At 42.1% G+C, this 21,061-nt stretch overlaps 1 protein-coding gene across 1 annotated transcript in view; it reads left to right on the forward strand.

The window, feature by feature from the left end:
• SND1 (staphylococcal nuclease and tudor domain containing 1) overlaps positions 1–21,061 on the forward strand; it is a 408,513-nt gene that overhangs the window by 13,440 nt on the left and 374,012 nt on the right. The window contains exon 2 of the mRNA XM_001502591.6: positions 15,917–16,066. Within this exon, the coding sequence (XP_001502641.2) occupies positions 15,917–16,066 (150 nt within the window). The remainder of the gene's footprint in view (positions 1–15,916; positions 16,067–21,061) is intronic.

The following is a 21,061-nucleotide window of genomic DNA, read 5'->3' on the forward strand; positions in this document are numbered from 1 at the left end:
AGGGGGTCTCTTCTGGACAATACCTATGGTGAAGATATCACAAGCACGTTCCAGATTGTGGCCACATAGCCCTCTGCTTGGCTTCTTGAGGAGCTGTAGAGTGGGGAAGGAGTGACTGCTTGTCTTGTGATCTCCAGCTGTGTTAGATGATTAGGGACTTCTGTTTCTATTCCTTCATGATCAAAGTGTCCCTAGGATTCTAGTGATAAGGAGAATCCTGAGATGGTACCTTAACTTAGCAATAAAGGACTCTGAACTGTTTATGGTAGATTTGTGATTGGGACTTCTTTATTTTGACATCTAAAATCGACTGTCAACATTGCACATAGGAAAAGTTTCCAAACAAGTTTGGGCGATAACATGGGAAAATTAATTCTTTTCATGGGTAGCATAGAAGTTGAATTACTTCCTCAAGTTCTATAAACCAAAATAAATATATTAGGTATTCTTTAGAGATGATTTACTCTAAGTAGTACTGAGTATTATGCTAATAACCTAGCATCCCTCTTGCTGTAGGTTAGTTCTAAGAAAAAATGCCCATGGCTTTATGGAAGCAAACCTAAGGAATAGTAAATGCAATAGTCTTCATTTCTCTAGGATATTTCAGGATCTCTGATATACTTTCATTTAGCTGTGTCTGGTCTACACCCCTTTTATCACTGGACTCTGATTTGATATTTCGTACAGATGTACTTTTTGCTCGTGGACGTGGTGATGGCAGTGCTGTGAGGAGGAGAAATAAGAGATGACAACAGCTATAGCCATGGTGGCTAGTCATAGCTGCTCTCTCCACCTCCCTGAATTGAGAATTGTGACTGTACTTTGTCCTGTGAGCATTGGAGTTGGGGAGGAGGAGAGAGTCGGAATTAAGCGGTGGGCTTGGGGATCGGGGCTGGATGTGCAGACTCCATTAACTGAGTAGCCCCTGTAATGCAGTCCCAGGCGTCTCCACGCTGCCTTGGCAACCTCTGCTTCACCTCCAATTTGCTCCTTAAGGGAAGAGGAAAAGTCTTTTTGCCATCAGGAACACTTCCTTTTGGGTTTCCTTAGCAGAAGACCTATGTCTTTGGAGAGTTACCTCCTATACCTTCAATACCAGAACATAAGTTTCAGAGAAATAAAATCTTCAACCTTCCTCTCACATATATGCCCTCATGTAGTAACTCTGATGCACAGAGGGAACATGTATACAAAATGTATGTGAACAAAAAAATTGCGTCAGTTATTTGAAACCCACAGAATAGGCTGAGGCCAGATACCCTAGGAATGTATATTTTGAAGTGTTTAAGAAAACAATCAGTGACTTCTTAAAGTGCTTTAAGATTTCTGGTAGTCCCCAAACCAACTCTTTGGACGAAGGCTCCAGTCCATCATTGTTGGGTAAACACTGTTACAGGTTGGGATGCAGAAAATATTCAGAAGGCACCGTCCGTGGAATGTTAACCCTTCTCATGACAGGCCAAGAACACACCTGTAATACTTTGTGCACAGACAATGCTTAGAATAGACCTTTACATCAAAGTCATACAGTCTAGAATTTGATGTTTTTAGTGGCTACATTGTACTCCAACTGGCATCTGCTTGGGGAGGGGCGTGGATTAGGAGCCTGTCGAGATAGCTGTGACCTGGCTTGATGTAGCCCTAAGCTTGCTTGTGCCTTCTCCACTGAGCACCTCCCTCCCTGTTGCAGTGTGTTCTTTGCTTATCCACTTATATTTCTCTGTGAACTTCTTCCCTGAAGATAAAAGGAAGTATTACTCTCTCACTGCTATCAGTTTAGACATTCAGATTTGTTTTTGTTACCTTGGTATTTGGATGTGGGCTTTGGGATGTAAATCTACCGAGAGATTCTTGTCTGTTAAACAAAAATAAATATAAGAATCATGGAGAATATAATCAGAAGAGATGATAGCATTTGCTCAGACACAGAGTATCCCTTTGGGGCATATAGGAAGTGGCTGAGAAAAGTGGGAAGGCAATTGAATATTGAACAGTTAATTGGGAGATTCTCCATTGTGGTCTGGGATATAGATTTGAGTGGTTCCCGTTGAGAATAGACTTGACAGCTCACAGGAAATAATCACTTGACTGGTTAGAAATGAGTTAGGTAAGATGTTCTTGGAGGAGGTAACAAGGGAAATTCGACACCTCATAATAAGAGGACTGATGAGGGAAGTGGGCTGAAGAAAATGTTCCCAGAAATGAACTTCCTAGGGGAGAATGAAATGATGCTGAAGACAAGTGGAGTTGCATTAGAGGGGGCAGAGGGAGGAGGAGGCTGGACAGGTGTTGAACTCTGGGAATGGAGAATCCTAGATGTGGGGAGGAATGGGCCAGGACGTGCTTGCCTGTAGGTCCTGCTGAGTGGGTGGAAGGCTTTGGAGCACGTTTGGGCTACCTGTTGTCATTTGGCAGAGAATTAGGAAAAGCAGCTGTGAGTGCAGCACATGCTCTTAAGAGCTTGGTTCTTGTTAGCTTCAGCAAAAATCCACTAAGCTATGAGCTGCTTAAGGACAAGGATGTGTCTTAATTGTTTCTGTCCCCTCTCTCCAGAGTCTAGCACTGTGCTTGATACATAGTAGGGCCATTCCTTTATTCAAAAAATACTTATTGAATGTTTACTTTCTCTCTGGTCTTGTTCTGGGCTCTGGGGCCACCATGGTGAATAAGACAGGCATGGTCCTTGCCCTTACGTAGCTTGCAGCATAGAGAGGAAAACTGATACTAACCAATTAACACAGTTTAGTGTTGTGGTGAATTCCTTGGCAAGAAGCAGAGAGCTGTCAGAGAGCATATATAGCAGGGCGATCTGACCTAGTCTAGGGATTGGAAAGGCCCCTTTGGAGAAACAATTTAAGCTGAATTTGCTGGAGAACATGTGTCTGAGCCAGGCAGACAGAGTGGGGAACAAAGAGGCGGGGAATTAATAACTTTGTTGTGCATACCTGTCTCCTGAGGATCTTGTTAAAATGCAGATTCTGATTCACTAGGTTCAGATTGGGTCTGAGAGTCTATATTTCTAACAAGCTCTCAGCTGATTGCTGGTCTGTAATTTCTGTTAGAGGCTTTCTGTGCATCTTTCTCCTTCTCCCCTTTTTGTTCTTTTGTTTCAGTTGAAAGATGATGGCATTCGCCTGGGTCGTTTTTCCTCCCAGTCTGTAGCCGTGGTGGGGGCAGTGATGTAACTGGTCACTGCTTTCAAACTGTAGCTGGTTAGCAGTAGACACTCTTATTCTTCCTGTCCCCTCCACCTGTTGGCTGAAAATGCTACAGTAGTCCCCTCTTATCCGTGGGGGATATGGTCCAGGACCCCCAGTGGATGCCTGAAACCACGGATAGTACCAAACCCTATATATTATGTTTTTTCCTATACATACGTACATACCTTTGATAAAATTTAATATATAAATTAGGCAGAGTAAGAGATTAACAACAATAACTAATAATAAAATAAAAGTTGTAACAGTATACTGTAATAAAAGTTACCATAGATCTTAGCAACCTTAGCATACGATATTTTTCTTTTCTTATTGAGAACTTTTACCTTTTCACTCAAAAGAAACACTTTACGGCCTCTCTTTGGCATGTCCGAATTGCCAGCATCACTGCTCTTGTGCTTTGGGGTCATTAAGTAAAATAAGGGTGAATTGAATACAGGTGACACTTGACCTGTTAACCAAGACAGCTACTAAGTGACTAATGGGCGGGCAGGTAGTCTATACAGCTTCGTCTGCCTGGACAGACAGATGATTTCAAGTCCTGGGTGGGACAGAGCAGGATGACTGGAGATTTCGTCATGTTGCTCAGAATGGTGCACAATTTAAAACTTATGAATTGTTTATTTCTTTAATTTTTCATTTAATATTTTTGGACCGTGGTTGACCATGGATAATGGAGACCGGGGAAAGGGAAGCTATGGGTATGGGGGACTGCTGTCCTTGCATTGTGACCCGGACAGCCTGCATTGTAGAGAAGGTCAAAGGTGGGGGGACTGAAAGAGGAAGTCTTAGGGTTTAGTAAGGACAAAAGAAAATAAAATCCTAAACTCAAGATCCAGTGTCTTGCAAATTAATATAGAGAAATTCTCTGCGTTTTGCAAAACATCTTTCTCTTTGTTTCTAGATTAGAGTGGGGGACTCAGGCATTGTTTTTGATAACCTGATTCCTTTCTGATAATAAAGCCAACTCCCAGGGGTGAAGAGATTACAACCAAGATTACAAGCCTTCACTTAAACCAAAAATATCTGTGGTACTCTTGCCTCTTATAAAATGTTCTCAATCAGTTCTGTTTCTCAAGACTTTTGAGACATTAAGGGATTTCTGGCTTTTCTAAATAGAAAACTTAATTAGATCACGTATGTAAATTTAACGAATTCCCACCAGATAACTAGTGTGGGAAGGAGGTTTTAGGGAGATCCCCTCTTCCTTCCTCAGCCAGTTATCTGGTGGGGATCCTTTTTGGAGGCCACAGCCCTTTTGAACTCTGTGCTCAGAGAAGTTTTGAATTCTGTGATTTGAAAGCATCCAGCATTTTGTTTCATTTGGAAGAAGAACTTGAAGCAGTGAATGGGTCACATTGAAAGATGTGGTCCTCGCAACACAATAATAGTTTGACGTTCATTTTCTTAGTTGCGCGTGCTTAGGGAGGGAGGGGAACGATAAGGTGGGGAGAGACAAACTTTGAAAACCGCCAGTGAGATCCAGTTCTAATGATTTGTTTGCGTTGTCATCGAGGCTCTAAAGCGCCTGTAGTATAAGTTTAGCACCTTAAAAAGCTTTTTAACTTTATTTTGAAATAATTTCAAACTTACAGAAAAGTTGCGAGAATGTTACAAGTAACTCCTTTGTCTTCTTCACTCAGAGTGCCCAGTTGCCTTATCGTCCTCTCTGTGTTTATTACAGACAGTCATTGTTCATGATAGTTTTGTTCTGTAAAGTTGCAAACACTGAATTGGTGAATACGGGACCATTGCTTCTATGAGAATTACAGGGTTAGGTTCCTGTGAGCCTCTGGTCACCACATTTTCATCGAGTGATAGATATATAACCTTGTTCTCTGTGCTTCTGTTTAAAGACAGTTTTTTTTTTTTTTTAAAGATTTTTTTTATTTTTTCCTTTTTCTCCCCAAAGCCCCCCGTACATAGTTGTTTTGTATATTCTTCGTTGTGGGTCCTTCTAGTTGTGGCATGTGGGACGCTGCCTCAGCGTGGTCTGATGAGCAGTGCCATGTCCGCGCCCAGGATTCGAACCAACGAAACACTGGGCCGCCTGCAGCAGGGCGCGAACTTAACCACTCGGCCACGGGGCCAGCCCCTAAAGACAGTTATTTAATAGATACTGTTGATTCATTAACATTGAACTTAAGATCAACAGCACCGTAATTCATGCCTGAATGAAACTTACCTCACACATATTTCCTCTGTAAGGCACATCACAGCAGCTTTCTTTGTACTTAGGACACTTTAGGGCCACCTCTGGGGACCACTTAAAACTTAAGCCAGTGAAATCTCCAATGGAAAGTCCTGATCTCCGCAGTAATTCTCCTTTACATTTAAGAGCTGAGCACTGGACTCTTAACCTTTTGGTAGAGGGGTCAAAGTCCTGTAGTGATAATCTTGAGTGACAATCTTTTGTATGTTCTGGAGTCAGTTAATTTTTGCTTCTTCCTTTGGTAATTTTCACGTGTGACTGTTGCTTGCTCTGGAAAATTTTATTTATTTATTTATTTATTTATTCATTTTTTTGAGGAAGATTAGCCCTGAGCTAACATCTGCTGCCAATCTTTCTCTTTTTGCTGAGAAAGACTGGCCCTGAGCTAATATCCATGCTCATCTTCCTCTCCTTTATTTGTGGGACGCCTGCTACAGCATGGCTTGATGAGTGGTGCTAGGTCTGCGCCCAGGATCCAAACTGGCGAACCCTGGGCTGCTGAAGTGAAGTGTGTGAACTTAACCACTGCAGTACTAGGCCGGCCCCTGAAAAACTTTGTTTTGACAACTGCAATGGATTTCTCTGAAATGATATTTTGCATTTGCCCGTCATATAGTGTTTCAGAGCTCTCTTATTTCTGAGTAACTGTGTTGTGATCTCCTGGTCCTTGACCACAGCAGAGGTCAGTGTTGAGTAGTAAGCACATGGCTCTGCAGAGACTGTCATCCTGGGGACCATCCTGGTACTAGCTCCCAGGAGACTGAGTCACTTCTTTCATGGGGAGGCTTTATTTGTGCAGGGCCTAAGTTACAGCCTTGGTGTTCTTTTATGTAAGTCATGAGTTTAGTTCTCATATTGTATATTTAGTCTTTGGAGTTTATTGGAAAGCGCACTGGGAAAACCTGTGTTCTAGCTCTGATGCCATCATCTAACTGTACCACAGTTTCCTCAGCTGTAAAATGAGGTAACAGTGCCTTCCCTGTTTCCTCAGAGCGTTGTGAGGATGAAGAGGGGTCGAGAGTAGGGAGGGAAGGCAAGAGAGACCGAAGTGCTCTTAACGTTTCTTAAGTTCCTACTAGGTGTCGGGGCCTGTGAGGCATCTCCATCTCACTTCATTGTAACAACCAGGGAAGATGGTAGTAGTATTACCCTCGTTCATAGATGAGAGAATATCACAATGTTTGGAATGATTTTCACTTGAGTTTGTGGTCAAACTCAAGACTTACCTGATTTCAGATTTCATGGTTATCTGAGGCTGTGCTTGCCAACACACTTTGTCAAGTGTGAAGTTCAGTGCAGACTTCAGACTTGATACTTAATTACCATTACCTCTGAGGACAGAGATTCTGACAGAAGCACTTAAATCCACTTTCCTAGAGAGTGAGTATCTTAGCTGATAAAGTAGGGAAACTAGATTATAGATTATCTAATTCTTTCTCGCTGAATTCAGTGGTGGGAAAACTTCCATGGTTTTGATTTTTAATTTTATACCTTGAGAGGAAATGTCCATCTTTTTCTGTCGTACATAGTCTTCCAGTCTTTACTTCAGACCACACTTTGAGCCATTTCTTATAACAATATTTGCTATTATTTATGGGGTCTTTGGGCCAGCCTCAATGCTAAGTGCCTTATTCTCTTTTAAGTTTCATAACCACTTTCATGGATATTCTTATTTATAGATGAGGAAACTGAGGCTAATAGAGCCAATTGAGTAACTTGCAAAGGTCCCCACTGATAGTGATTTGATCCTGAAACTAAATTCTTACTACCATATACAACTGTTCTTCTCTGATGATAAAAATGAGCAGTTTGTATAACTTGAACTGGTAATCCAGAATTTTTTTGCTGTGCACTTGCTATTTAGACTACCATAAGACTAGTTTTCATCTCACTCCCTTGTCATGTTTTATATCAGGGGTTTGCAAACTGACTCTGTAAAGGACCAGGTAGTAAATATTTGAGGCTTTGCAGGCCATACGGTCTCTGTCGCAACTACCCAACTCTGCCGTTCCGGTGCGAAGGCGGCCCTAGACAGTTACGGAAGCGAACAAGCTTGACTGTGTTCCAATAAAACTTTATATACAGACACTGAAATTTGAATTTCAAGCTCTTTTTCATGTATTACATAATATCCTTCTTCGGATTTTTTTTTTCCCCAACCATTTAAAAATGTAAAAACCATTTTTAACTTGTGGGTTGTACAGAAACAGGCAGTAGGGCGGATTTGGCCAGTGGGCTGTAGTTTTCCAATTCTGCTTTTTTACCATTCTGAAGTTTTCTTCCTTTGTGTCTCGTTTTTGGGTGTTCTTTTGTAATATTGGACTCTGAGTCTCTTGCATATGGTAGTAGTTAATAAGCATTGGCTTGATTTGGGGCAGCCAGCTTTTGTGGAAGCTTTACCTTGCTTAGTGATTTAATTTATGACACCTGGTCTGCTGGCACTTATAAATGGACATTTTTTTTTTTTTTAAAGATTTTATTTTTCCTTTTTCTCCCCAAAGCCCCCTGGTACATAGTTGTATATTCTTTGTTGTGGGTCCTTCTAGTTGTGGCATGTGGGATGCTGCCTCAGCGTGGTCTGATGAGCAGTGCCATGTCCGCACCCAGGATTCGAACCAACAAAACACTGGGCCGCCTGCAGCGGAGCGCACGAACTTAACCACTCGGCCACGAGGCCAGCCCCTATAAATGGACATTTTAATTGGGGAAAAAGATTTAATCAACAGGTAACCTCAGATACCATTTTAATAGACACCAGCTCCCCAAATGCTTGTTTCTACATGTGGCATAGTGGCACATCAGGATTGAGGGACTTCAGATTGATGAGGCCCAGACTAAGTGCTCTTTTAGCTGCCCTCTCTCTGTAGATCGTTATAGTCCCTCTGAGATTTAAACTTTCCTATTTCCAAACCAAGGCCCAATTTGTGGTACAGCTGGCCCCGGAGCAGCCGCTTCTGCTTGTCTCTGCTGAATGTGCTGGTGCTCCCAGAGCAAGTGAAGCAGCGTGCTGTGAGGCCGTGGGCCTCCAGTTTATTGAGTTTGAATGCTGGGCCCTCTAATTTAGGTTTGCCTCTTGTGCCTGCCAGAGGAAGAAGAAGCTGGCTGCGTTGGCAGGGATACTGGGAAAGACCTCCCAGACCACACAGCTCATGTTCTTTTGGGATTGCTTGCTCTTTGTCTAAATGACTTTTTAATTTTCAAGAGATGGTTCTTCCTGTGGAGGCAACAGCTCTGGCTGCCAGGATGCTTTTTCCTGGTATACTTTCTGAAAATTTCCCAATTTAAATTGTTCTCCTTAGTCTTGCTTTAATTTCGTTTCTTTAGAAGTTTTTTGCTTCATTAAAGTGTGTTTAATAAAACCTTTCCTACCCTATCCACAACAGCTCCTTCTGCATCCCCCGATGGTATGTATTTTTAGGGGGAGAAAACACCTTGCCCAAAGAAGTCTCTGGCCTGCTTCCTGGTCACTCCGACATGCAGCCCCTCCACGTGCAGCCTGTGCGCTGTGGCAGCTGCAGGCTTCCAGATGGCACCGTGGACCTTTCAGCCCACTGCCTTTCCTGGCTCTCCTTTCTGTGCCGCAGAGGGAGAGTTCATTTACTTGCTGTATTGTTTCTCAGAAAAAGCTTGTATTGTTTTCAGCCATTTTCCTCCTTTTTAGAGCTTTGTAGATTTCACTAAGTTGTGCTTCCTTCCTGTGACTTCTACCTTGTTATTTCTAGAGGACTTGAAAGTTTACAGTAGCCCTCCATTCTGTGGTGAGTCACCATGCCTGACTTTGGGTTCTGAGTCAGCTGCCTTTTAAAAACGTTTTTGTTAGTGTTGTTCAGCTAAGTATCTAATCCTCCTGCAAGATATGGAAGTCCTCTATAGTGAAATATATATTTTATGTCCTCAGGTTTTTGTACTTCCGCATTGGACCGTAACATTTTTTTATTGAAATAAATTCACATAAAATTCACCCTTTTACTGTATACAGTTCCGTGGTTTTTACTGTATTCACACAGCTGTCACCACCGTCTGATTCTAGAACATTTTCATCAGTACTCAAAAGAAAAAGAAACCCTGTTCCCATTAGCTGTCACTCCTTATTCTCCCCTCCTCTAGCCCTTGGGAACCAGTAATCTACTTTCTGTCACTATGGATTTGCCTATTCTGGGTACTTCATATAAATGGAATCATTCAATATGTGGCTTTTACTCTCTGGCATCTTTCACTTAGTTTAAGGTTTTCAAGGTTCATCCATGCTGTAGCATCCATCAGTACTTCATTTCTTTTTATTCCTGAATAATATTCCATTTTATGGATATACCACATTTTATCAAATTCGTCAGTTGATGGACATTTGGGTTGCTTCCACTCTTTTTGGCTCTAATGAACCGTGTTGCAGGAACATTTGTATACGTTTTATTTCTCTTGGGTAGATACCTAGGAGTAGAATTGCTAGATCATATGATAACTCATTGGTTAACTTTTGAGGGACTGCCAGACTTTTTTCTAAAGTAACTGCATCACCAGCAATGTATAAAGGTTGTAATTTCTTCATATCCTTGCCAACACTTGTTTATAGTCTTAGTGATTATAGCCATCCTAGTAGCTGTGAAGTGATATGTCATTGTGACATTGATTTGCATTTCCCTATGACTAATGATGTTGAGTATCTTTTCCTGTGCTTATTGGCCATTTTTGTATCTTCTTTGGATAAATGTCTATTCAAATCCTTTGCCCAATTTTTAATTGGGTTATCTTTTTATTATTGAGTTATATTAGTTCTTATGGGTCTCATATCTAGAATAATCAGATATGTTTTGTAAAATATTGTCTTTTCACTTTCTTGATAGTATCCATTGAAGCACAGTGTTTTTGATTTTGATGAAGTCTAGTTTATCTTGTTTTTGCTTTCTAAGATGGTGTCATATCTAAGAAACTGTTGACTAATCGGAGATCATGAAGATTTACACCTATGGTTTCTTCTAAGAGTTTTATAGTTTTTAACTCTTACATTTAGGTATCTGATACTTTTTGAGGTAACTTTCGCATATGGTGTGAGGTAGTGGTCCAACTTCATTCTTTTGCATGTCGATATCCAATTTTCCCAGCACATTTTCGTTGTAAAGATTCTTTCCCAATTGAGTTATCTTTTTTTGGCACCCTTGTTGAAAATTAATTGACCACAAATATATGGGTTTATCTTGGGCCTTTTTGTAACATTTTCATGTTCATCAGGTAGCTGTCCTTATTCTTTATATTGGGTCTTCATATTGACAGATACTGCTGAAATGTTTCTGTTAGATCTTAACAGGCGGTATACCTGTTAAGCCAGTCCTCCTTGCAGGGCTAATAAGATATTCTCAGCTAATGAGATTCTATTCTCAGGCTAAGATGATTTTTGCTCTTGGTGCTGTGAAAAAAATGCTGGCTTTAAGTTGACATAATTATGGATTTCTATACTGTCACTTTCTTTGTCCTAAGTATAGTATAAGCTAGGTTTTTATTTAACAAGTTTTCTGGGCCGGCCCAGTGGCATAGTGGTTAAGTTCACGCACTCCGCTTCTGTGGCCTGGGATCCGTAGATTCAGATCCCAGGCACAGACCTAGCACTGCTTGGCAGGCCATGCTGTGGTGGCATCCCACATAAAATAGAGGAAGATTGGCACAGATGTTAGCTCAGTGACAGTCTTCCTCAAGCAAAAAGAGGAAGATTGGAAACAGATGTTAGCTCAGGGCCAATCTTCCTCACACACGAAAAGAAATTTTCTGTTTTCTGGTGTCTGTGGTCTGGGAGTTTGAGTTACAGGCACCAAATCATTTATCAGGATCTAGTGAAGATTTAATGTGGTGGTGCTGTTGCTGGGCAACATTTTAGTGGTTTCCTATAAAGTGTTTCACTGTAGGTGAATCTCCCAGTAAACCTATAAGTGGGTTTGAACAGTTTGAGTCCCCATTTTTCTTCTCAGCTGGCTTGTTTCAGCCTTTGTCACTACCCGCCTTGTGCCCTGAAGCCAGGTCCTCTGAATCACACTGTGTCCCTCTGCAACCTTTATTGGCAGAGCTGAGAAATGTCTAATCCATAACCTCAATCAAATTGACTCATTGTGACAGCTGTTTCCACAGACCTCCTACTATATCAGGTAGGGCTAAGATCATTTTTCTAGAACATGTCATTTTATTAATATAATTGGATAAAGCACTTACCATATGATTTGCTTTCTATGCCCTATAAATTAACAATTAAGGATAATTACCACATCCCTGAAAGTTTGCAACATGAATCAATACAGCTTTGGCAGAACAATTACCCGTGACAATTTCCTCTCAATCTTAACATTATTATTCTGAAATTAAAATTCTGATAAACAAATGGTAAATTTTATTTACTTGCTGTCTTTATTGTCTGTCTCTCCCCACTTAGAATGTCACGTCTCCAAGAGCAGACATTCTGGTCTATCTTAGTTCACTCAGGTACGCCACTTGCTTAGAACAATGTCTGGCACATAGTAGATACTTAGTAAACTTGTGTTGCATAAATAAATGAATCAATCAATGAATAAAATTACAAAAAATAATCAACTTAGCTGTCAGGTCTTTCACAGAGGAAAAATGACTTGTTCTGATGCCAGAGGAGATACAAGTTAAGGTTGATATATATAGACTCTTGGTCTTTTTCATAGTTAAAGACATTGTAAGTATTTTTTTTCCCCCCAGAAGCTATTTCTCCTTGGTTTTATTTGGTGGGGGACCTTAGAAAAGAGAAGGCCATTAAAATGTTTTTATTGAGGAAGAACTTGAGTAAAGACTGTTGATGGGGTCGGCCCTGTGGCCGAGTGGTTAAGTTCGCATGCTCTGCTGTAGGTGGCACAGTATTTTGTTGGTTCGAATCCTGGGCACAGACATGGCGCTGCTCATCGAGCCATGCTGAGGCGGCATCCCACATGCCACAACTAGAAGGACCCACAACTAAGAATATACAACTATGTACTGGGGGGCTTTGGGGAAAAAAAGGAAAAAAATAAAATCTTAAAAAAAAAAGGCTATTGACAAGTAAGACAGGTAGAGGGAATTTAGCAATATTTGGAAGATGAAATTGAGAGATAGCAAAAAGGAGGTATAGTGTGTTTTGAGCTATTTCAGGTTTTATAAATAGTAGGAAGGAAGCTAGTTCTTCCATTGTAGACAGGTCTCTTCCTTTCTTTTTTTTTTGTGAGGAAGATTGGCTCTGAGCTAACGTCTGTTTTCAGTCTTCCTCTATTTTATGTGGGTTGCTGCCACAGCATGGCTTGACAAGCACTGCTGGGTCTGCTCCTGGGATCCAAACCGGCGAACCCTGGACCACTGAAGCAGAGCATGCAAACTTAACCACCATGCCACTGGGCCAGCCTCCTCTTCCTTCCCAGTCCTCCTCTTTTTGCTGAGGAAGACTGGCCCTGAGCTAACATCTGTGCCCATCTTCCTCCACTTTATACGTGGGACGCCTACCACAGCATGGCTTGCTAAGCGGTGCCATGTCTGTGCCCGGGACCCAAACTGGCGAACCCTGGGCTGCCGAAGCAGAACGTGCGCACTTAACCACTGCACCACTGGGCCGGCCCCTATTCCTTTCTTAATGGTCTGCGGACACAGTCTTCTCCTACCTCTCCACCAAGACCATGGCCAAATGACGGGAGGAGAGTTCCATAGGAAAGATGTACACGTCTGTCCTCTCCTCCTGGGGAAACAGGAATATCTGTTCTTGTTGCTTAAGAGGCTGAATTGGTGACTGCTGCTTGAATTTGTATACTCAGTAATATAAAAGGTGTCGGGCCAACCTATAAAGTAAAAGTCATTTCTCTCTAATATGGATTCAAGCATTGACTTATCTGGCATATTTGGTGCAATAATGCAAAGAAGTTCTGACAGTAGTCCTCAGAATAGCGTTCAGGGAGAGGGGAGGATGTACAGAGGAAGTTTTGCAAAATTGCTATGCACAAGGTGTTTGCCAAAGCCCTTAATGGGGCCAGGGTAATAGTCATAGACCCATTGCCTCCTAGGGATCTAGTTTACTAGGTGGGGGCATTAGAGGTAACACCTTCCTGATATTTAGGGGGAAGGTGGGGGTCTTCTCATTAGTCGTTCTGTTCTTGAGCTTTGTGGTGGTCTTTCTCAGACTTGAGAAATAAGGATTGTTTCCTCGCCTGGGCTAGTGCTCACTCATCAGAGTTTACCTTGATCAGCCAAGGTGAGTTTTCTTGTAAAAGGGCCTCGCTTTCCCAACTGGGCTTATTACCAAGAGGTACTGGGTCTCCTGGGAGTGCTTTATTTTTGTGAAAAGGTGACTGAAGTTGAGGAGCAGGCGTTGGAGGCAGGTGCTCTGGTTTGTGTGCAGTATGCAGCTTGGCTCTCCTCAGCCGCATTTGGAGTTTGTGTATGAATGATTTCAACCACAGGTATTCTACAGTGTGTGCTCTTCTTGCTGGTGCCACTTACACAGGATTGACTATAAATGAATCAGATCCAGGCTCTTTTTCTTTTCTTCCTTTGGCCCTTCTCATTTCAGGAACACCAAGCATCCTCTGCCCTAGTATACCTGTTCTTTCCCGGCTTTGCTTTGTTTGAAAGCTTAGCTTTTTAGAATGTCAGTTTCCAGGAATGATGCCCATGGGTTCTCAGGAAAGGCTGTTAGCAAGCCTGCTTGGTTGGAAGCTGTAGAGTTTAATTGCTGATAATGCTTGGTCAGAAAGGATAAGAATGAAGAACACGACTTATAACTGGATAAGGAAGATGGTGTCATGGTACAGCCAGGGAGGAGCCATTTAGACCAAGGTTTATGTGCTCAAGGACATTGGGGATACTGAGACATTAATCAGAGCACTATTTCTTAAAAAATTGGCATGTGTGTATTTGTTGGACAGAGTTTCTGTAAAAAGATAGTGAAATGGGTAAATGAATTGTGGTATAAGCATACAATGAAATACCATACAGCTGTGAAAGTGAATAAACTAGTGTTTAACATTAATGTCAGTGAATTTTACCAAGACAGAAAGAGCAAAAGAAGCAAGCCACTGATGGAGTCATGCAGTAGACTCATTATATAGACTTCAGAAATAGGAAAAACGAAACTATGTTGTGTAGAGATGTGTACCTAGTTAGTACAACTGTACAGAAAAACAAGGGGGGATGTTCACAGTGGTCAGGATAATTGTGACAGAGAAGGGGCTACAGGCAGAGCAGAGCACAGAGGGAACCCAAGGTCCTGGCAGTGTTCTAGTTCTTAACTTGGATGGTGGTTACTCAGTTGTTTGCTTATCTTATTTTTTAACATGGACATATTTGTTTAATTTACTTCTGTATTTATATTAATATTTCACACCTTAAAGCATTAGTTGAGGTGGAGAAGTGAGGGAGAAATGTCAGCTAAGCAAATGTATGTAGGAGCGGCTTCTCTTTGTGCTCCTTCCTTTCTTCTTTTGATTCAGCTTCCTTTCCAGTGACCATTCCTTTACAGAGAACTCCATGGTCTTGTCTACCCCGGGGCTCTATCTTGGCAGAACTCTCCAACCTTCTATCTACTAACTTTGGCAGCTATTTCTTGTTTTGAAGCACGGAAATGAGCGTCTTTCGGATCTTATGAAGCCAGCACTGGAGCCCACTTGTTCGTTAAATCGTGCCTCGCTGAACAATGACAGCTTGAATAGCTTGGGTGATGTTTGTCATTTTTTCTGTACGCCTCTTCTTCTCTTCTCCCACTTGAAATCCTCCCTTTTTCTCCCCTTAAAAATGTTTTAAAGTTAAATACCAGTGAGCTTCAGAGCTCTTTTCACAGTTGCAAGTGGGTTCTGTGCCTGGTGCCTTTGATTATAGAGATGAAAAGAGCTACTGCGTTTGGGAGCCTTGACCTGCTTCTTAATTTCTTCTGTTTTAATCATGTAGAGCAAGGGTTTTCTAGATTACTTCTAGGCTGTGAGCACTGTCTACGATGGAAGCGTGAGCGCTGGGCTCTGGCTGCACTGCTTCCACATTAGCCTTGGGCACACTCAGCTCCTTCTAGATGGTGTGTAGGGGCCTCTTCCTTCAGCTTCCCATTTTCTTAGGCCTTCCCTTGCTTGCTTCCACCCTAGAATGGAATGTGTATATGGAGGCATTAAATTCTTAATAATTGAAAAGAACACAGTGGTGGTGCTTGTTGGAATGAAATTAGAAAGGTTATTAGTCTCCATGTCTCACATACCTCTTCACCCCAAAAAGTGTGTTTTATGAATTTTCTGTTGTTTGTTTAGGTCCTACTTGTATTTGTGGGTCTGTCATTTCAGAATCTGGCTCAAGGTTTTATGTAGGTATTTCTCTTATAAAAGTAAAAATAATCCTATTCATTTAGTCATTCAATGGATATTTGAGTGCCACCAAGGTGCCAAGTACCGTTCTAGATGTAGGAGATACAGTATTGAACAACCTATATTATGGCGATATTATCTCTAGACTGCTAATTTTCTCTTTTTTTCCCTCCACTTAGGTCCTCTCAGGGTGTGCCATCATTGTCCGAGGGCAGCCTCGTGGTGGGCCTCCTCCTGAGAGGCAGATCAACCTTAGCAACATTCGAGCTGGAAACCTTGCCCGCCGGGCCGCTGCAACACAACCTGAGGCGAAAGATACCCCCGACGAGGTAGGTGCTTCCTGAGGCCTCGTGGAGGCTGTGGACCCTGCTAATAGCCCCGTCTCCCCTGTGACTGGTGCACGGTTGATCTGCACACTCTTCTCTGTATATTTTGAGTATTGTATCACAGGACCGATGACTGGACATACCCATAGTGGCTTGCGTCGGTTTCTACATTCACTACCTTGAGCAGTAGTCTTAGTCTGTGGGCTTTTTCTCATCCGCTTTCCCATAGGCTTAGAGCCTCTTCAGGTTTGTCGGTGTCTTCACTCCTCCTTCCCTTGGAATCAGTTAGAACATTTCCCAGGTAGTCTCAGCTGTTCGAGGTTGGCTTTGGTTATGACAGAGCCCTTTTATTTACATTTGATTTCTCCATTCACATTCAACATTCAGAAGGATGTTCAATGAAATATCTAGTTGTTCTTCCCAGAGACTGCTGATGTTACTAGGGTCTTATGTCTCCTCCAGAGATATTTATTCTCTACACAAGCAGACATGCTCCTTTTCACAAATGATAGCATACTAAGCCTGCGTTTTATTACAGATTCTTTTTTTTGTTTTTTTAAGATTTTATTTTTTCCTTTTTCTCCCCAAAGCCCCCCGTACATAGTTGTATATTCTTCGTTGTGGGTCCTTCTAGTTGTGGCATGTGGGACGCTGCCTCAGCGTGGCTCGATGAGCAGTGCCATGTCCGCGCCCAGGACTCGAACCAACGAAACACTGGGCCGCTTGCAGCGGAGCGCGCGAACTTAACCACTCGGCCACGGGGCCAGCCCCTATTACAGATTCTTAATCTAGCATCCATACGCCCCTAAAGGCATGTGAACGCCATGAAATTGTTTGCAAAATTTTGTCTAAATATGCATTTTTTAGGGAGATAGTTTTTATCAGTTTCTCAAGGCAACTTGTGGCTCAATAGTAGTTAAGAACCATTGTGTTAGGGCGATTTGAGAAACTGCTTCTGAGCTTCTGCCCCACCGTCTTCTCCATTCCCCCTCTTCCTTCCCCTCTAATGTCTGGCCACCTTGCCTTATTTGTGGCTGGCCTTTGACTCATTCAGTTCTTGCCTCTCTAGGCAGCTGTTATGAGTCCTAATTTAGCATTGTTTAGTCTTCTTAGCTCCTATACTTTGAAACATTAGTTCTTTTCTCTCTTTTAGTAGTCTTTTGGCTATCAAAAATGAAATTTCTGGATTCTGATTATTTGCCTTTTGCCCCAACTTGATGTTGTTGGGACCTCCGCTTTCCTGTGCTGTTCCCTTTCATAGAAATGAAGAAGAAAAAGAAGTTCATAGGGATCTTTTATTCAAGGAAAACATTTAGTTTTTTTCATCTATAACAAAGGGTATTTTGTTTGATTTAGGAAGATAGTGAAGCAGTGTTACAGAAAATAGAGAAAAATCACCCAAAATTCTGCCATCAGCAGCAGTCACGTTCTTGGGATAATGACTAAATAGACTGAAATCAGTTCTTTTTCGTTGGTCCTCCATCAGTGAGCACAAGTATTGGGAATGGTAATAGTGTATACGTCAGTGTTGTTCAGTGAGGATTAAACAAGATGCTGTGAAGTGCTTAGCACATGCCTATAAAGTACTGAATAAATGTGGTGATCACTAGTGCTATTTGTTAGTCTCTGTTACTGCAAATACTCCTAGTACTGTTAGACCAAGTGCTGAAGATTACATCTCTCTCAGCACTTTTCACATTTTGGGTGTTACGTACTTTTCTTGACCAACATTTTGAATAGCTCTTTTCCTTTTAATTTTGTGTTGTGTAACAGCGTGACTGCTTCTGAGAGAAGAATGTTGACTCTGGCTGGCTAGAGCTGATCAAGTTCATTTCCCCAGAAGGAAGAAGCAGTGTAGCCTCCAGGAAAGAAGGGTTGGGTTTTAATTTCCTCTTCCATGGATGAGAATCTAGGACAGAGAAACGCGAGGCCCGTTGGAGCTTGTTCTAAGATGTCTTAACTGTATCCTATGTAACGGCACAATAAAATCTTACCAGAACCATCCTAGCTGAAAGGATGCCATGTAATCTTATTCCAGCTCTTGTTAAAGTTTCATGTAAGTCTAATGTTTTTGTCTCTTCCAGAGTGACTCCGTGTCACTGAGTTTCTCCTAGTAGCTCTTCAGAGGTCCCTGTGATGTGAAGTATATGATAGCTGTAGATTTCATACTTTCTCAGCTGTACTCGCTGTTTCTCTGTCCTCATAATCCAGCTCTCCCCTCCCTGTCATGATCTGATTTTCCCCCTGCCATGTGCTAGAAGCTGCTCTGGCTCAAGTTAGCAGTGATGCCAACTGGTAACCCAAATCAGAAACCTGACTTCTCTGGCTCTCATTTCACCTGCCCATCTGCCCCCCGCCCCGACCCCAAAATTCAGGCCTTTATCAAGACCTAGAGATTCTGCCTCCTTAAAATCTCTCTTCTCCATCCTTGAAACTTCCTTACGACTCCTGTTCTTTGTTAATTCTGATACTGTGCTTGGAATATTGAAATAATAGTCTCTTTGCCTTCATTCTCCTTCCCCTCTAATCCTTTCTCTCTGTGCTCTGGGATCTTTTTGAAACATAATTTCATTTATTCCTTTGCTCAATATCATTCCCAGACACTTCGCTGATTCCTCATTTCCTCTGTGACAAATCTAAATGCCATAGTCTGGGATATAAGCCCATTTGTGATTTGACTTTTAGTTTTCTCTCACTGAATCCACTCCAGGATGCTAAGTCCCAACCATGCTGAAGTACTCAGGTCTTCTAACACGCCACTTGAGTCCTCCCTGGTCGTGCCTTGGCTCATGCCGCTCCCTCCATCAGGAGTTCTTTCTCCACCTCCTGCCCTGGTGAACACCCACTATCTCTTAAGAGGCAGCCTCCTGAGAAGTCAAAACTGATGTCTCCTTTCGTCATCCATTTTTGTGCTATCTTAGCATTGCTAACATTTCATTGCATGTTGACATGTCTTTACTAGATTGTGAGCTCTTTGAGAGGAGGGACCTTATCTCTCATCTCTGTTCTTGTGCCTAGTCAATGCCTGATGCAGAGCAGGTATACAGTGAATAAAATTCACGTGAATAATGAGGAAAAGAACCCGAGCATCTCATTTTTGGGGATCAGTGGATTGTGCAGTGTGGCACTGCCCTTTCTCTCTGGCTTTCTGTTATTTTAGAGCATGTTGTCCAGTATTTTCACTTTCAAAGAGAGTCAAGGACATTAGTGCTCATTTGCTTCCCTTTGTATCACTGTCCCAAATTTCACTCACTTACTCTCTGTCTTCCCTCATGATATCTTCTTTCAAAGAAACTCAGCTCTCTGCTAAGTCCTGAGGCAATAAAAGCAGCTCCACTGTGTCCCCAGCCGTCACTGCTCTGTTGCAGGCTGATCCCCAGTGTTGCCTAGCTACTCTAGGCAGCCTAGATACTGCATTGATGGGCACTGTGGGAATTATATATTTATTTCCCACAGACTTATTGAGCTCCTGTTATGTGTGAAGCTCTATGTTGGTTTCATGAGAAATATAGAAATGAATGTCACAGTCCTACATTCAGTGGAGCTTTTGAGATTTGGGGGCGTGGCGTGGATGGGGCAAAGAGGGATTAGTTACATACACACGTGGTACAGTGGGATGATAGAAGAGAAAGAGGACAGGAAGTATTGAGCATTGGGCCAGGTACAAAAGTATCTAGCCAACTTTAAGCTTTTACATTGTTGTGGGATTTAATCTTCTTCCACTAGCTCAGGAGTCAACCAGGTCCAAGGATAAGATTGGAGTTAAAAAATTCCATTTTATCTTGGTAGACATCAGAACCTTGCTTGGGTCTGGGAGTGGAGAGCAAGATGCTAAGTTGTCTGCTGTTGGGCATTCTAAAGGGAAGAGGAGATTTTGTGTCTCAGCTCTTTAATGGCCTTCTGCTTTGTAGTTGGAGCTCTAGGAAATCATTTGAACAGATCACAGTTATTCTTCCTATTAGGCCATTCTGGACCTTATTTGATAAATGCTTTGAGCAAATTTCCCTATACTTGACTCGTAGAGTTGTTCTGGAAGGCTCTGTTGGGATAGCCTTCTCCATCAGGTAGCCTCCTGCTGGCTGTCGTCTATGTGGACACCTGCACAAGGATTTTCTCCCAGAGTGCTCTGTTGCCCTTGTGAGGAGTGATGTGGTCAGTCACTTTCCTGAGTTCCTCAGTTGCCTCTCTTTGTAGCTAATATCTTGTCCAGTTATTGAATTTGCCCAGCCCTGGGTGGAACACAACATGAGTAGCCTGGTTAGAAAGGAAGATTACAGAAACTAGATTATTTTTTCTTATAGGATTAGGTATATGTCCTTTTCAAGACCTTCAGTGTAGCTTTCTCTTACTGCCCAGTGACTGACCAGCTGTAAAATACAAGGTCCTAAGAGAAGGATGCTTCTTCAGAAAGCTTTAAAAGCTGTTAGTAATTCTTCCTAGTTGGTAGAAATTGGAGGTTTCCCCAGAGGGGCTAGATATTTCCTTGTGAACTGACCCTTGATAAATGAATTTTTACCCAAGTCCTGGCTTCCTTTTGGAGTACTTGTCAGAGCTTTTCCAAGTGTTGAGGAAAGCAGTGTGTTACTGAATTTTAGATGTTAGTGCGGTACTCAGAACTAAATCCTAAATGTTGGATCTATAGTTGTGGATTTTTTTTTTTTTTTTTTGGAAATGCCTTTTTTTTTTTTTTTAAAAGATTTTATTTTTTCCTTTTTCTCCCCAAAGCCCCCCAGTACATAGTTGTGTATTCTTCGTTGTGGGTTCCTCTAGTTGTGGCATGTGGGACGCTGCCTCAGTGTGGTCTGACGAGCAGTGCCATGTCCGCGCCCAGGATTCGAACCGACGAAACACTGGGCCGCCTGCAGCGGAGCGCGCAAACTTAACCACTGGGCCACGGGGCCAGCCCCTAGTTGTGGATGTTTTTAGAGTAAGTGGATCATAAGGTAATAAAAATCTGCAAGGCTGGCTGTGGTAGTTGGTTTAGTACCATTTCTGGGA

This window comes from Equus caballus, chromosome 4 (assembly GCF_041296265.1).
Source record: "Equus caballus isolate H_3958 breed thoroughbred chromosome 4, TB-T2T, whole genome shotgun sequence".
In the NCBI taxonomy this organism is placed as follows: Eukaryota; Metazoa; Chordata; class Mammalia; order Perissodactyla; family Equidae; genus Equus; species Equus caballus.